The following is a 15,678-nucleotide window of genomic DNA, read 5'->3' as shown; positions in this document are numbered from 1 at the left end:
AAATATATCTTTGTTATATCAAAGGGAAGAAACATGCCATTGAATGCTTTTTATCGAATTGCCCGTAATACTCAACGTATGTGGTTCGGTGAAAATCAACGAGGAAATGAAACCGAGGGTGCTTCCGCCAATGAGGTAGAGAGTGCATTTTGGAAACATGTTGCCGAGAGAAAACGTCATGTCTGCGTACATGCAGCAAGCATTGATTCGAGCGGTCGTGGATTTGGATTTTCGGTTGCAAAAAACAGTCCGTTTGCTAGACATCCTTGGAATCTTAAAGTTCTCACTAACAATCCTGGATCAGTATTAAGAGCTTTGGGTCCACTAATGGGTATGGTACTTTCACATATATATGTACACACAATATATATCATAATCAAGATATTACAATTATTATAATTATTTGTATGAAATAAATAATAAACGACAGTTCAACGATCCTCATTTTTTAATCCTTATTTTATGCTTTTTTCAATAAACGTGTATATAATATTTTTATATGATATAATATAATATATAATATGTCGGTATTTCTAGGTGTGACAGTACCAACATTGCATGTGGGTATGTTATTTAGCGCTTGTTGTTGGTATCGTGATCCGCATGGTCTACCATGGATAGAGTATCTACATACAGGTGCCAAAAAAATTTGGTATGGAATACCTGATGAGCATAATAATAATTTCCGAAAAGCGCTCTCGAAAATGGTACCACAATATTGCAAAAATAAGACTATATGGTTACCTTCTGATACTGCTATGGTTCCGCCGGAATTATTAGTGAGCAACGATGTACCATTATGTCAGACTGTGCAAGAGCCAGGACAATTTATAATAGTATTTCCAAAAGCTTTCACATCAAGCATATGTACTGGTTATGTTGTATCTGAAAGCGTATATTTCGCACAACCATCCTGGTTAGAAACTGCAGAACAAGTATTTAAGGTATATATGTAACATGTAAAATCTTTCATATGAGATTTTTAGCCATTTAATTTTAATTATGATTTTATTATTATATTATTATTATTATATAAATATGTATTGTTTGTTTGTTTGTGTGTGTGTGTGTGTGTGTGTGTGTGTGTGTGTATATATTTTTTTTTTTTTCAGGATATACAAGATAGTTGCGAACCTTCTATCTTTTCATTTGAGAGATTGTTATTTAATATTATTAATGATACGAGATCGCACATAGATATATTGAAACAGGTAGGAATAAATTTATGCTGTAATTGTTAGATTAATATTAAAGATTAAAATGATTAGATAGTCATATATTACATAAACTTTTGAGTTACTTAGCACTACATTATAATTTTATATTTTATTTTTAGATATTGCCGAGTGTAATAAAGATTTGTGAAAAAGAATTAAATTATCGTAAACAGCTGGAAAGTATAGGTCTTATCAATAGAGAAAGATTGCCTTTACCAGTTAGTGGAAAAGGAAAGAAAGGAAAAAAGGTGAAAGATGATGATGGCGATTTTGAATGTGAGACATGTAGAGCTAATTTGTTTGTCTCTTTGGTAAATAATTCGCAAGATGACAGCGTTTATTGTTTGCCGCATGCCTTGCACTTAATTAGTTGTAAGAAGCAGATTTTGAAGCATTGTACTCTCATGTACACGTATGATGAAGTAAGTACAATTTGTTATAACCAATTGATTAGTATGTCATATATACAATATATAATATCTATACAAAGTATAAACTATCTAAGAATAATTATATCTTAATTTATGTTTATTAGGACGAATTAGACGAGTTGATTCACAAACTGGAAAACAGAATTGAAGCCAAATCTAAAAAAACTAATCAAATAAAACAAAATAAGCAAGAAAAATAAATCTGTTATTTTATTTATAAAAAATAAAAGTGATCGTTATTTATTAACCAATATTAGATAAGCATTGCATAACTAGCAAATATGATCGCATTGTGTCTTACTTGTTATAATAGAAACTGGTTTCATAAAATTTTTTTATTTATTTATATATATAAAAATAATGACAAAATGAATGACATTATATATAAATAAAAATTTCATATTATAATGATTTGGTTCAATTCTTTCGAGACAATTGTTATGTATGTCAAATTATGAGATTTCGCGATACTTGTCTTTAAAGAGTTAAACAATAAATATATTCATATTTTATTGTTGATGGAAATTATATCTAATATATCTATTGTAATTTACTTGTAAGAAAAATTAACAAATTACAAACTTATAATTCTTTAAATTTATCATAAAATGATCTTATCTACTTCTCTTATCTATGATTAAATTATAATTGCAGAATAGTAACTGTTTGAATAACATATGATTCTTTTATAATTATGTATTATATTTATTAAAGAGATATATATTTCAAATAAAACTTGATAACAAAAAAATTAGGATATATTCCGAAATACAAAATAAATTATTTATTAACAAACCTATGTCCGATTTGTTTATTAACTGATAACGTGATATGATTATGTTAATTCATAGCGAATTCGACTGGATGCACATTAGTAATCATACATAAATTAATGTAAAAATGTGTTTAATATAAATAAAAATGAATTAAATTCTGAATACATTTTATTATGCTATTAATATGTAAGTAACATCTGTATTTTGTAATTCGAAATATTTGCACATCTTTTCGTCTTGAAAAGACAATCTAAAAACATCATCATCTTTTCATTATCTTTTAGACATCTTTTTTGCTTTGTCGGAAAGACAACTTAAAAAAGATTTCATTATCTTTTAGTATCTTGTGCTGTCTGGGTATGTGCATAAGATTTTTAAAAACATATTTATTTAAATAACTCATATCATATTTGACACCTAATTAGTGCGTTTAAATTTATTAATTATTGTGCGTTCATTATTAAAAGATAAATATTGAATTATCATTATATTTTGGACATGTATTCTAAAATAATGTGCGCGTGCAACATGCACATCTAATCCAGGATTGATAAAAATCATGTTTTAAACATATTTTTTTAATACTGTTTAAATCATGTAAAAACATATTTTAAAAAACACAAAATGCTTCATTCTTAAAAAAAAAAAACATCTTTTGTCAGCCCTTACGTACGCACTCATGCACGCACACCCGCCCGCTCGTCTCTACACACACACACACGCGCGCGCGCGCGCGCACACATATACACAATTTAAACAAATTAATATATTGTAAAGCTCTTATATAATGTTCAAAACAATAATAAATTTTTATAGTTTGTAGTGATGTTTTTTTATCAATATTAATACGCGAAACACATTTCACGCTTTCATTTTTGTACTTCGCAATTTTTTAAGATATCTGTATCTTCTTCTTACATAATATATATAGAAGTATATCGGGAAATCTTGTATTTTCACAAATTATATTTTTAATTAAATTCCGATACATTTAACGTTAATCAAAACATCAAAATGTCTATTATTTCTGATATATCAAATTTTATAAACATGTGATATAAAAGAGCGATCCCAAATCTAGCCCATTTTGTAGTCCTCGAATCGGATTATAAGCTATATGATGCTATATGATGATGCTACGAGACATTAATCTCAAAAAAAATTTAAGTTGAGTATAAGAGTACGAGAAGTATCTTCAAAAATATCGTCAAAATAATCAAATTTCTAATATTTTAAATATTGTTCAAGCAACATAGACATAAAAAGATAATTAATATTTCCTTAACAGTAGAATTTTGACTATAAATAGAATAATTTCTTACCATTCCCAGTCAGTTTCTTACCTCTCCCAATCCTGATGTTTAATTTTTTAAAGAGATCCTGAAGTCGTCTGTTTTATCGACTCAACAAGATTTACACATACGATTTACATATCATTGATATATCACTACACACTACTACATTAGTATCGCATGTAGCATATGTACAAATTTTCTAACTTTTTTTTTAGATTAATGTTCCTTCATATAGCATCATTTAGCATACTATTCAATTTGAATTCAAGGGCCACAAAATACATAGGCCAAAAACGTATGTTTTTTGGAGTCGTTCTTTATGATATCCACAATTTCATTATTGATTGTAAAATTTATACTGGAAAAATCTGAAAGTGCTGTAAGTCATAAATATACACTCAAATGTTCTTAATAAAAAATAATTTCTTATCAGATCTAAAAATTTATAATATATCACTGTTCTCTACGTTGCAAAATATCTGACAATATTTGGGTCGAGTTATCACTTTCTCTCACATCACCATCTTCATCCGAGCTAAATTCAGCATTGAGAAGATTAATTAAAGAAGTCGATTTTTCCGTCAATAATGGCACGTTCGAATCGGTTTCCTCTTCGCGTTTAACATTGTTGCTTGCCACTTTTGATTGCAATTCCATATTATCAATTGCTTTCTTTCTGTTAAGTAATATTTTCTGAACAATATGAAGTATTATACCACCAAGGCACATTAACAATCCTACAAAGTTAAGGCCAGTCAGTTGGTCACCTTTCAATACAAAGGCCAGTGCCAATGTACATATTTCCTGTAAAAAAAATCATTACAAAATGAAAAACAAAGGGAAATTGAAAATTAGCTAAATAGAATGAATATTAGTATTATCTATGAAACTTTTCTGTGACGTGTATTAATAAAACTTGATATCTAAAACTTGATAAATCTTGTATTTTTCTCAGGAAATGAAAATAACATTGTTACTTGTAACCGTTACAAGTTTTTTTGTAACTGACTGAAAACGGCGTTACTTTTTTTGTAACGGTAATTATACTTTTTTTTATAATGGTTTTATAACGAATTTTACAATTACTTTTATTGTTATTTTGAACCTATTAACCTAATTTATCAATTGTTATATGTTATATTTTGAATCTATGTGTAATTTTGTACATATTCAATCTTTAATCTTTAGCCAGTATTTATAATTCGTTCTTCATGATCATTTTAAGGATCTCAACAGAATGGCTAATGATTTATAATCTTAAGATTGAGGCAGTGATCGATTTGGACGCTTTCAGCGCTTTTCTGTATTTCTATTCTTATTTTATGTCTAATAAACAATGAAGACAAAATGATGATTACAAGCGCTTAAGTGTCCAAATTGACTACAGCAACAATGTCTTATGATCTAAGGCCCGGTTACATATTAGGGGCTGCGCACAATCAAACGAATAGGAAACAGAAAACAGACAATAAGAATTTCAACCTATCAGAAATTATATACTATGGAATAACAATTTCTGATAGGTTAAAATTCTCACTCTGTTGCCTATTCTTTTGATTGCGCAGCCCTATATTTTGATTGTAAGCGAGGTTCAAAAATTTCTCTCTCTCCTTCTCTCTCTTTAAAGAGAAAAGGTGAGAGTAAAAAATTGACAGCCATTTTGTAACACATTTCGTGTAACTCAAACTTGATCTCTTCTTCATGGATTTCAAGAGGATTTATTTATATTCATGAGATTTTTAAAACTTTGATTTATTTCAATAAATATACAACGATTTTACTGCTATTGAAAAATATTAAAAATTTGTGCTAAAATTTAGTGAACCGTTTTTTTGCATATGTCGTTACTTTTGAAAAATAACATTCCATTCTCTGATTTTATTATAATTGTTTTTAATAGAAATCTCAAGTAAACGAGAATTGAAATGGATTCAGATTTTCAGAGATAAACATTCACGTAAAATAAAACTTTTTCCGAATTTATTTATAGAAATTGCATAATTATTTGTGTGTGTGGGGGGGGGGGGAGGGTGCGCGCGTGCGTGTGCGTGTAGAAGCACGTATTACATACGTAAAATAACATTTCTGTGCTTTTCAATCTAAAAATATTATCAGCTTTTTCTGCGCTCCTCGTGAATATGGCTCAATTCATAATTCTGAATAGAAAATTTTTTAATTGAATCCAGTTGAATCCAATTGGATCTAATTAATTAAAAACAGTTTTTTTAGATTCACTGGACTAATAGATATGCATAAAAATTTCAATCCATTTCAACGCATTCTTGATTATTGGAATAGAAAGCATAAACATAATATTTATTACAGTATAGAATTCAATAATAAATTGACTAATAATTTTACCTTACATATTCCCGAGATCGACAATGTCAGACTAGAAGTATAAGTAACAACTAAGAATTCCATCACTTCCATACTAAATGCTAAAATGGCACCTGTTACTACAGCAGCTGTAGTCAATAAAATATTACTGATGTTGCCCCAATCGGTGATTCTAATACTATCGTATATTTTGCCACCTAAAATAGAACAAGTCTTTAAGGTGATGCTGGAGTGACAGGAATTAACGACGTTACATGTGATGAATTTTCCTCGAATTTACTAGGAGTCGATTATGTATCTTAAAACTTGAAATAATCTAAAAATTACAAAAATGATTTATTAAAATTTACTAAAATATTTATAATTTCATCATTCTATTCAACATCATATTGAATTTGCTCATTAGTGTAATTTTCATATCCTTTTAAAATACGTAATCCTGGCAACAGGAGATCGATTCCACATATTTCAAAACAAGAAAATTACAAAAGTGAACAGATTAAAATTTTATTTTTGTTAATTTCATTGATTAACATCTAATGAATTTGTTCGCTTTTGTAATTTTCTTGTTTCAAATACACAATCGATCCTTTGAATTCGAAAACCTTTGAGAATGGAAGTAGATAAAGACGCGGACAACTTATACTAAAAATGAAAAAAACTTCATTTGTCACCTTTCACTTTCATTTTTTTTGTACAATACTGATATATATAAAAATTTTCACTTTTCACGTTTTCGCTCTAGAAAAATTGCATGATCGATATCTTGAAGAAGTTTCCTTAAAGCAATATCTACAATGAGTTTTAATTTAAGTTTAAAATTGAATGTGTCTAAAAGGAATGTGTCTGAAGGAAGAAACAACCAAACGAATCATCCGACTTTCATGCAAAATGGAGAAATTACGAATTTTGATTGTTAAGAATTTTTTAATGAATAACAAGCGACGGCTGTTAAAGATCAGGGTTATAACCTTGATAACATGTTGAAGTCATATTAGCAGGAATATTAGCCTTCCCCTGAAGTGAGTATTTACCAAAAATTTTCTAATTAATTAAGATTAATTCTATAATTAATTATATTACATATATAATTCTATTCTATAATTAATTATAAAATTCTGTTACAAAATGCAGAATTACCTTCAAACCATAAAGTCACTGATATTGCTGGTAACAGCATCCAAGGTTGCATGTAATACATCATGTCTATCGGATCATGGAGGCCGAGTTTCGATCTTTGCATAATCAGTTGCGTCATAGTCCATCGAATACCACTCGCAAACGATGCTAAGAGACACAATATAAATCCAAGAATACCAAATTGAGTAGATTTATAAGTGAACATCGCTAATCCTCCTGCTATCATCGCCACTATCCCTACTAAAGACCATGACTACAATGAACAATAATTATTATTTATAAATTATATAAAAATGTTATATAAGAATATTTAATATATATTTAAGAAATATCACAGATATACTTTATTGAAAATCTCCTTACCTTTTTCTCTAATTTGAATAGAAGAGAAAACCCAAGAATAAATATAATAGTAGTTGACTTAGTCATAGTGACTCTAGGAAGAAATGTCATGTACTTTATAATAAATTCCTTACCATCTTAATTATTGCTATAAGATTATACTTACAAAGATATTGATATTAATGAAAGTGCCCAATTTGATAAACCAATATCGACACCACTAGCTATACCAGGTACCATTATTGAATAAATTATATTTTGCCATGGAAGATTTATTCGTTTACTATTATAACATCTTCTAATAGTTCTTATTAATGCGGATAGTGCAAACTTTATAACCAAATGGCAAACGACCACACCAAGTGGAAAATTAAAACCCTAAAAATATACAAATAGTGTTAATAAATAAATAAATGTATATATTAAATATATACATATATACAGATATTAAAGTGGTTTTTATTTACTCTTGGTTAAAATTATTTTTCGAATTCTTTCCACAGGACCTCCTTAGAATAGTTTCAATTAACAAAAAAAATAATCCCTGCCAAACTTGATCGGACAATGGGTACCCGCGCCCTATGACTAAACATTTGAGTTTCCTCGTATTAAACTTTCTACTATCAGTATTGGTTTTTAAAGTATATATTTTTCACAAAACTGAGCTTAAAAAACTTTTTTTTTTTTAATATGCTTTTCTGCATCGTTTTAAAACCTTGTAATGATTATATCGCCATTACTTTGACTGCAAATTTCTTTAAAAAATTAATTGACATAAAAATATCGCGTTCTGAGAATCTGCGAGAGAACATACAAAGATAAACATCAGAGACTTGCTCAACTGTTGAGGTAGAAAAACAGGACAACACTGAGACAAGCCCAAGACAAATAGTCCAATCAAAATGTATTTTTTGCTTGCAAAAATTTCAGTAGTGATGATTTTTAAATATGTCTTAAGATATGGTCAACGCGATGCTACAAATACTTTAAAGCAATTTTTGATTGGTCAATTTGTAAAATTCTTTTTTCTAATTGGTCAACCAAATGCTTCAAAGCATTTGTAAAAGACTTTGAGCGCAGCCTTAGAGTTCGATGTCCTAATGGAAACCCCTAATGGAAGTTTTCCAATATGAAGGGCCACCGCTCGCGCCGTCTTGGAAAATTGCCATTTCGAATTATAGTTTTATATCAAAAACTCTATGCAGGAAATTTTATAACAAGAAATTTTTAAAAAATCATCAAAATCGATTAAGCCGTCTAATAAAATTTTTGTCCAAAAAGAGTGTTTTCTTCCCCATTATGTGTAATCGCGAATACATGTATGTGCCTTTCGATTATATTTCGATATTTATTATTTTTTCTTTACATTAGGACTAGATAGATGAAAAAGTTACAAACAAAAAATTCTAATTATCAATTACTCACATATGCATTATAAAGCCATGGATTATAAAATGTAAGGCCTATTGATAAAATAAAGTAAGCAGATATCAATAAAAATACGTGGAACGCTTTTCTCCAAAACGTGGGTTCTGTCTTCGTCACATTTTGAAAATCTGGAATATTTTGTGGTAAATACTCGGATGTATCAACATCATCTCTAGCAATTTGGTATTTTACATGTGAGCGTGTCATATTTCCGAAATAAAAAAATTCTGAAACAATTAGAATATATGATTAATAATATATGATTAATAATACAAAATTTATTGAATAAAAACTTTCTTAGGACAAGTAAATGTGAATATACAACTAATAAGGAACAAATGGACAAGCTGGATCTTAAGAACTTGATTAATATTATATGATGTTTATATATTACATTTGTAGTCATTTAAATTGCGCGCCGAATTGATTTTTCGGTTTTGAAACAATCCGACTGAACAATAGTAGTAATATCACAAATTAAATTGACTAACAACTTAACAATTTGATGCTCTAGATATTTTAGAAAGATCTTAATGATGTAAATAAGATTAAAATCTGAAGAACTTTATTGCAAAAAATATTTATTTTAAAGAACAAAATTTTTTCTTTTGTGTCGATAAAAAGTTGATTTTCTGCTGATCAAAATAAATTTTGAATTTAAATGTATTTTTATAGTTTCGAGAGTGTTGAATTCAGATATGATTAGAATAAGTCTCAGTCTATGAATATCCTCATTGAGAAATCTACCAGAGTTAGTAAGTTTTTAAAAATGTTACGTAAAAAATAATTTTTCCGTCCTTTATTATCATAATTTTACATCTAGAAAATTCGTAATACCATCTTTTCAACGGTGAATTTTATTCTATTATAATAAGAATATTAAATCTATATAGAATCATATTTATCTGGTCTCGTAGAACTACTAGTAGAATATCGTGCACATAAATAAGAATATCAATATTGATGGTATTAAAAATATCATTCTCCAGATTCTGCAGTATAAAGATATAAAATTTGCTAAAATTGGAGATAGAGAGGATCCCAAGTATGCCAAAAATTTGTTTGCCATTAATATTGGTTGTCAAATTTTTTAAAAGTGGAATTTAATATATATTAATGGAATTGCTGTTAGAAATTCTTCAATTAGAAATATTTATACTATAGATTGTATTTTTAGAGACAGAATATTTTTTTAATAGTCTGTTCCACAAGAGCGTACGGTTCCAAATTTCATTAATAAATAGTACACAGATGTTAAATTCGGTTTTTTTCGATTCTCTAAACAGTCTGGAAGAATGCTTCGAGGTTATATGGGTAGTGTGACTTTTGTCTGTAACAGAATAAAATAAACGCTGCGTATGCAAGTCGTTTTGAAGCAGTGTTTCTTTGAACACATCTGAAAAAATAAAAAATGTCATATGCAGCTATCGGCCACCACATGAAAAAGTCAGAAGGATTCGTTAATCCTCTCATGTGAGTGAAACGTAACAGTGTTGACGATCTGCTGCAACGTGGCACTCTCGCGCTGAATGACGAAAAAGATGAACAAAGCTATCAAGATATTTGAGAAGAATTCTGGATGTTTGTTATGATGAGCAAAGAATCTTTTATTGAAAAAGAGTGTAGAAGTGAATCTTAATACTAGACGATGATTGCTTGATTCTGAATACGGCTGGCGATTCACAAAAACCTTTTTTAAGCAAAAAATATGTCGGAAAACAGCTGAAGTGGGCAAATGCTAATATTGATTGTGATTTTGCCAATATAATCTTTTACCAATGAATCATTCTTTTGGGCCTGGATTCCCAGAAGGTATGCATAGTCGACTTGTCATGATCCCATTGTTCAAGTAAAACATCCATTGAAAGTACACGTGTGGGGATGCTTCTGTAAGCAATGGGAATTTGGTACTTAATATCTCGTCATGGACAATGAATGCACAAAAAATGAACATAATTTATCATAAGTGTTTTATTGAAATCTGCTTAAAGATGGTTTGGCTCAGATAATATTTCATAGGTGCTTCAAGAGAACAATGACACAAAACATCAAAGTTATGTGTATACAAAGTGAAAATGTAAAAATACCACTACAATAAATTGGTCTTCTCAGTCATCTGATACCAATCTTATTAAAAATGTGTGAACAGTCATGAAAGTCAGGAAAAAAGTTTTTAATTTAAAGTAGCTCGTTTGTCATATATGGAAATATCTGGATATCTTCCTGAGAAAACGGCTGAAAATCTTATGGAAAGCATGCTGCATGCCTCAATGTTGCTAGATCATATTCGATAACAAAGGAGATTGGATAACTTATTAAGAAAATACATTTTAGTTTATTAAATTTATTAATAGATCCAAATTAAATATTTAACAATTTTGTGAATTTTAGGAGAGACAACCCGTACGCTCTTGTGGAACAGACTATATATGTTTCTGTACAAAAATCCAGCGTGTAGCATATGCTTTCGTTATCATTAGAAAAAAATTTGATCTCATTATCATTATCCGATACTACACATATGAAAAAAAAATTTGAAAGAATTTGAAAACCATACTGCCTTATTATCAGCCTCGAACAGAGGGAAATTATTAGCGAATCATCACGTATCGAGGATTATCGCATAATATGTCAATCATCCAGATACATAAAGCATCCATATGTTTCACCTACGACATTATTATCACATCATTTTCGCTTTTCTGAAAAAAAAAAAAAATAGAAATTGAAGGAGCACAAGGATAGACAATTATTGGGGATGCTCAATCATTCACCTTGATTTCAACGTAATATAAGAAAGTACCGTTTGTACAGGTACAAACATAACCTAAAATTTCAATGTAAACAACGCTGTTAGATTACAAACGTACAGACGCTGTCATTGAAACTCGCTTAGAGCCTCAAATTGTCTCACTCTGAAGAATTCCTCGGCTTTTATCATACAATTTTTGCCGTCACTCGCGTGAACGAAGGACTTGGTTTACCATAAAAATCCTTCAATCCTCTAAGAATTGCGACATGTGCCGATTTGAGTCAACTTTTGTATGCAAGGTAGTAATTTTAATAAAATTTATAACAGAAAGACAAATATATTACATGGCCCGTATTCAGAACGCTTACAACAATGGTGGCGTATCATGCTATAATTTACTTAATGCTGCTTAATTTATTATTTATGCATATTATAGAATTTCAGAGATAAAAGCGCGTTCTGAATACGGGCCTATCATAAGCTCCGCATAATAAAAGGAACAGGGAACAGAAAATAGAGAATAAGAATTTCAATCTATCAGAAATATATTGTGGAATACACCGTTTTCGATAGGTTGAAATTCTTATTTTCTATTCTCTGTTCCTTGTTCCTTTTATTGTGCGGAGTCTCTAACACGTCTCTAAAATTGCAGCTATTTTAAGGATGAAATCACACGGTGCGGAAAAGAGCTGCGAAATAGGAAATGCGTCATTGAAACAACCAATTAACGCTATTCGGAATAACCCAGAATAATGTTGATTAGTTGCTATCATGTCTATGACGCATTCTCTATTCCTCAGTCGTTTTCCATACCGTGTGATTTCACTCTAAACTTGCAATAACGGAACACATATATGTACCTTAAGCCGGTTCTACATTAGTTGCAAGCCGATCACAAGTTTGTTGCGACAGCCAATCTGAAGCTTCCATTTTGAAATCAACGCTTCATATGATTGGCAACAAATTTGCGATCGGCTTACTAATATAGAACTAATATAGAACTAATATAGAACCGACTTAAGAGCTCACTAAGCGCTCAATGAGCGGTCGTAGTACAGAATGCACCTATTAAAGACCTTTATCTCTGGGCAAATTTTCAGCTGAGTTGCGTCAGGCTGCATTTAGCAGAAACAGCTTTGCAAATGTGGTTTAATTTCAATAGTGTTACGATTAATAGTGTTTCGATTCGCGGGGGCAGAGCGATTCTTTCTTCTTGTGAAATATTTGTTTTTAAATACATATAAATAGATTGAGCATATTTTTTAAATCAAAATTTAAGGTGGACGGAGTATTCTTTATTTTAGGAACACCAAATGTGGAAACAATGTAAACTGTTGTATAGTAGAGGCGTAGTGCAAGGGAGAAATATTTTTTCTCGCAGTTACCAAACTCGGGAAACGGTCACAAAAATAATCGACGTGATATCAGATGATTCGGAATATGTATTTCCTAAGGAAGCACGAGTTGTTATATGCGGAGGTGGAGTTATGGGTGGTGCTGTGGCATATCACTTGTCCCTCATAGGACTAGGATCAGAGACTATTTTGGTAGAAAGTGGCAGGTACACAAGTATTATGCTCCCAAATGTATTTTTCTTAACAAACTATTAAAAATATCTACACATAAGTATTTAAAAACAAAATTATTATCCTTATATAATTTTCTCTTATGTATTCTTTATATTTGTCATCAGACTAGGAGGCGGAACAACATGGCATGCATCAGGATTAGTAGGAGCTTTTAAACCAAGTCTGGCACAAGTAAAACTTGCCCAGGATAGTATCGCTTTATACCAAGAGTTGGAGAAAAAAGGTCTTTCGACAGGATGGAAGCAATGCGGCAGCCTTTCCTTGGCACGAACGAGAGACCGCATGACATCGTTCAGACGAATGAAAGCGCAATCTGTGTAAATTTATTTAATAAATGCAAGATACCATGGTGGACATTTCTATTTAAATTTCATTAATATTTCAGATCACGTAATATTGAGTGCCACTTAGTTTCGCCAGAAGAAATTCATGATCTGTGTCCATTGTTACACGTTGAGGATTTAATTGGAGGATTGTGGATTCCAGGAGATGGTGTTGGTGATCCATATCAGATCTGTTTGACACTGATGCAAGAGGCACAACAAAGAGGTGTCACAATTAAAAAAAAAAAGAATATCCAGAAGAATTTAATTGTCAACTACTCTTAAATTAAATATATTCTTTGTTTTATTATTTGTTATTCAGGTGTCAGAGTATTTGAGAATTGCACGGTTACCAAAGTTATTAATCACAGTGGCCAAATAGAAGCGGTAGAAACAACACGTGGTATGATCAAATGTCAACATTTTGTAAATTGTGCTGGATTTTGGGCACGAAATGTGGGTAAACTCAGTGAGCCACATGTCAAGGTCTGATATATAGTTTATTAAACAAGAAGAGTAATCTGATAGAAAATAATGTCTTGCTCATTTTTCAGGTACCACTTCATCCAGTAGAACATTATTATTTACATACTAAACCTATTGCTAATTTAGATCCAATGATACCTGTTATACGCGACTTGGATGGATATATCTATTTTCGGGAGAACGAAGGACGCCTGTTAGCTGGTGGCTTTGAGCCAGTTGCAAAGCCAGCATTTGAAGATGGCATAATTCCTGGTTAGAATGAAAATTATGAATAAGAATTATTCTAATATGTTACATTTACGAAAGATAACTAATTACTCGTCTAATTCCATTTCACTAAATTAACTTGTCAATTTTCTTTTCGTTTTTTAGAAAGCATGGATAAGCGATTTTTACCAGAAGATTGGGATCATTTTCATATTTTGCTGGAACAGATGTTGCATAGAATTCCAAGTTTGGGAAACGCAGTTCTGGAAAGGCTCTGCAACGGGCCTGAAGCGTTCTCCCCAGATTGCAGATGGATTGTGGGAGAAGCACCGGAAATACGTAATTACTACATTGCTGCTGGAATGAAAACAGTTAGTCAATTAGCTGATTAGATTATCTAATTGTATAGGCTTTCGAAATTCTTTGATATAAGTGATGATTTCCAAAGGTCGGAATATCCGCCGCTGGCGGAGTCGGTCGCGCAACGGCGGAATTAATAGTTAACGGCTCGACTTCGTTAGATATGTACGAGTTAGATGTCTCGCGTTTCCTTGGGTTGCATAATAATCGCAAATTTCTACGCGATCGAGTGCGAGAGGTACCTGGAATGCACTACGCGCTGCAGTATCCGCATCTTGAGTTCAAAACCGGAAGAAATCTGAGAATGTCACCGATTTATCCAAAACTTCGAGATGCAGGCGCCGTTTTCGGCCAGGTCATGGGCTATGAGAGACCCTCCTGGTTTCAACCGGACCATGACTGTGGTAATTTTTATACATCATACAAAACTCTTTCTACAAAACTCCATTTCAAAAAGAATCCATTTCATTCAATATCACGAGTATTCTTAATAGATTTGGAGTTTCCCGACGGTTTCCAGAGATACAAAATAGCTTACACAAATACCTTCAGTAAGCCCCCTTGGTTCGACGCGGTTGCACAGGAATATGCTGCTTGCAGAGAAGCAATTGGTTTAAGTGATTATTCCTCCTTTACTAAAATTGATTTATGGGTAACTATTCAAAGATTCATCTATCTTACTGCCAAATGTACTGTAAAATTGCAACATCTCACTTTTGTTATTGCAGTCAAACGACACGGAAGTTGTGGATTTGCTGCAGTATTTATGCTCAAATGATGTGGATGTGTCTGTGGGAAGTATTATTCACACCGGTATGCAAAATTATCTTGGTGGTTATGAAAACGATTGCAGTTTAGCGCGAATTGCATCGAATCAGTAAGTCGGAATGAATAAAGTTGCATCGCATGATGATAGTCTGTTATTGACATAACTAGGAAGATGATTCTACATAAGAAAGTAAATAAAAGGCAATTTCTTATATACAATTTCT

At 30.9% G+C, this 15,678-nt stretch overlaps 3 protein-coding genes across 7 annotated transcripts in view; 2 read left to right on the top strand and 1 right to left on the bottom strand.

Annotated features, from left to right (window-relative positions):
- LOC108694187 (protein Jumonji) overlaps positions 1-2,640 on the top strand; it is a 9,638-nt gene extending 6,998 nt beyond the window's left edge. Inside the window, exons 8-12 of the mRNA XM_018203530.1 lie at positions 11-331; positions 538-944; positions 1,113-1,211; positions 1,337-1,639; positions 1,753-2,640. Coding sequence (XP_018059019.1) covers positions 11-331; positions 538-944; positions 1,113-1,211; positions 1,337-1,639; positions 1,753-1,848 — 1,226 coding nt within the window. The 3' untranslated portion in view covers positions 1,849-2,640. The remainder of the gene's footprint in view (positions 1-10; positions 332-537; positions 945-1,112; positions 1,212-1,336; positions 1,640-1,752) is intronic.
- Positions 2,641-3,755: 1,115 nt separating this feature from the next.
- LOC108694138 (solute carrier family 35 member C2) lies at positions 3,756-12,272 on the bottom strand. Of its 4 annotated transcripts, none has more exons than XM_018203438.1 (9): positions 11,744-12,272; positions 11,527-11,671; positions 10,746-10,856; positions 8,967-9,196; positions 7,708-7,919; positions 7,563-7,635; positions 7,200-7,452; positions 6,081-6,256; positions 4,173-4,523 (listed from the first exon to the last, which is right to left on the bottom strand). In XM_018203438.1, the coding sequence occupies exons 4-9, from the start codon at positions 9,174-9,176 to the stop codon at positions 4,173-4,175; spliced, it is 1,275 nt and encodes a 424-aa protein (XP_018058927.1). In that variant the 5' UTR covers positions 9,177-9,196; positions 10,746-10,856; positions 11,527-11,671; positions 11,744-12,272. The 4 variants fall into 4 exon arrangements, with proteins under 4 accessions (XP_018058929.1, XP_018058927.1, XP_018058928.1 ...); XM_018203439.1 differs by lacking the exon at positions 10,746-10,856 and having other exon boundaries at positions 11,744-11,973; positions 12,066-12,272; XM_018203437.1 differs by lacking the exon at positions 10,746-10,856.
- Positions 12,273-12,802: 530 nt separating this feature from the next.
- Positions 12,803-15,678, top strand: part of LOC108694126 (pyruvate dehydrogenase phosphatase regulatory subunit, mitochondrial) — a 5,639-nt gene continuing 2,763 nt past the window's right edge. The window contains exons 1-9 of one of the 2 annotated variants that reach the window (XM_018203421.1): positions 12,803-13,282; positions 13,415-13,627; positions 13,696-13,859; positions 13,956-14,119; positions 14,188-14,371; positions 14,492-14,665; positions 14,848-15,090; positions 15,181-15,338; positions 15,415-15,563. In XM_018203421.1, coding sequence (XP_018058910.1) covers positions 13,035-13,282; positions 13,415-13,627; positions 13,696-13,859; positions 13,956-14,119; positions 14,188-14,371; positions 14,492-14,665; positions 14,848-15,090; positions 15,181-15,338; positions 15,415-15,563 — 1,697 coding nt within the window. In that variant the 5' untranslated portion in view covers positions 12,803-13,034. Of the gene's footprint in view, positions 13,283-13,414; positions 13,628-13,695; positions 13,860-13,955; positions 14,120-14,187; positions 14,372-14,491; positions 14,698-14,774; positions 15,091-15,180; positions 15,339-15,414; positions 15,564-15,678 lie in introns of both variants that reach the window. The other variant, XM_018203420.1, reaches the window with a different exon arrangement.

Source organism: Atta colombica, unplaced genomic scaffold (assembly GCF_001594045.1).
Source record: "Atta colombica isolate Treedump-2 unplaced genomic scaffold, Acol1.0 scaffold116, whole genome shotgun sequence".
NCBI lineage: Eukaryota > Metazoa > Arthropoda > Insecta > Hymenoptera > Formicidae > Atta > Atta colombica.
Note: the sequence above shows the minus strand (reverse complement) of the source record. Positions and strands in the feature narration are given on the sequence as shown.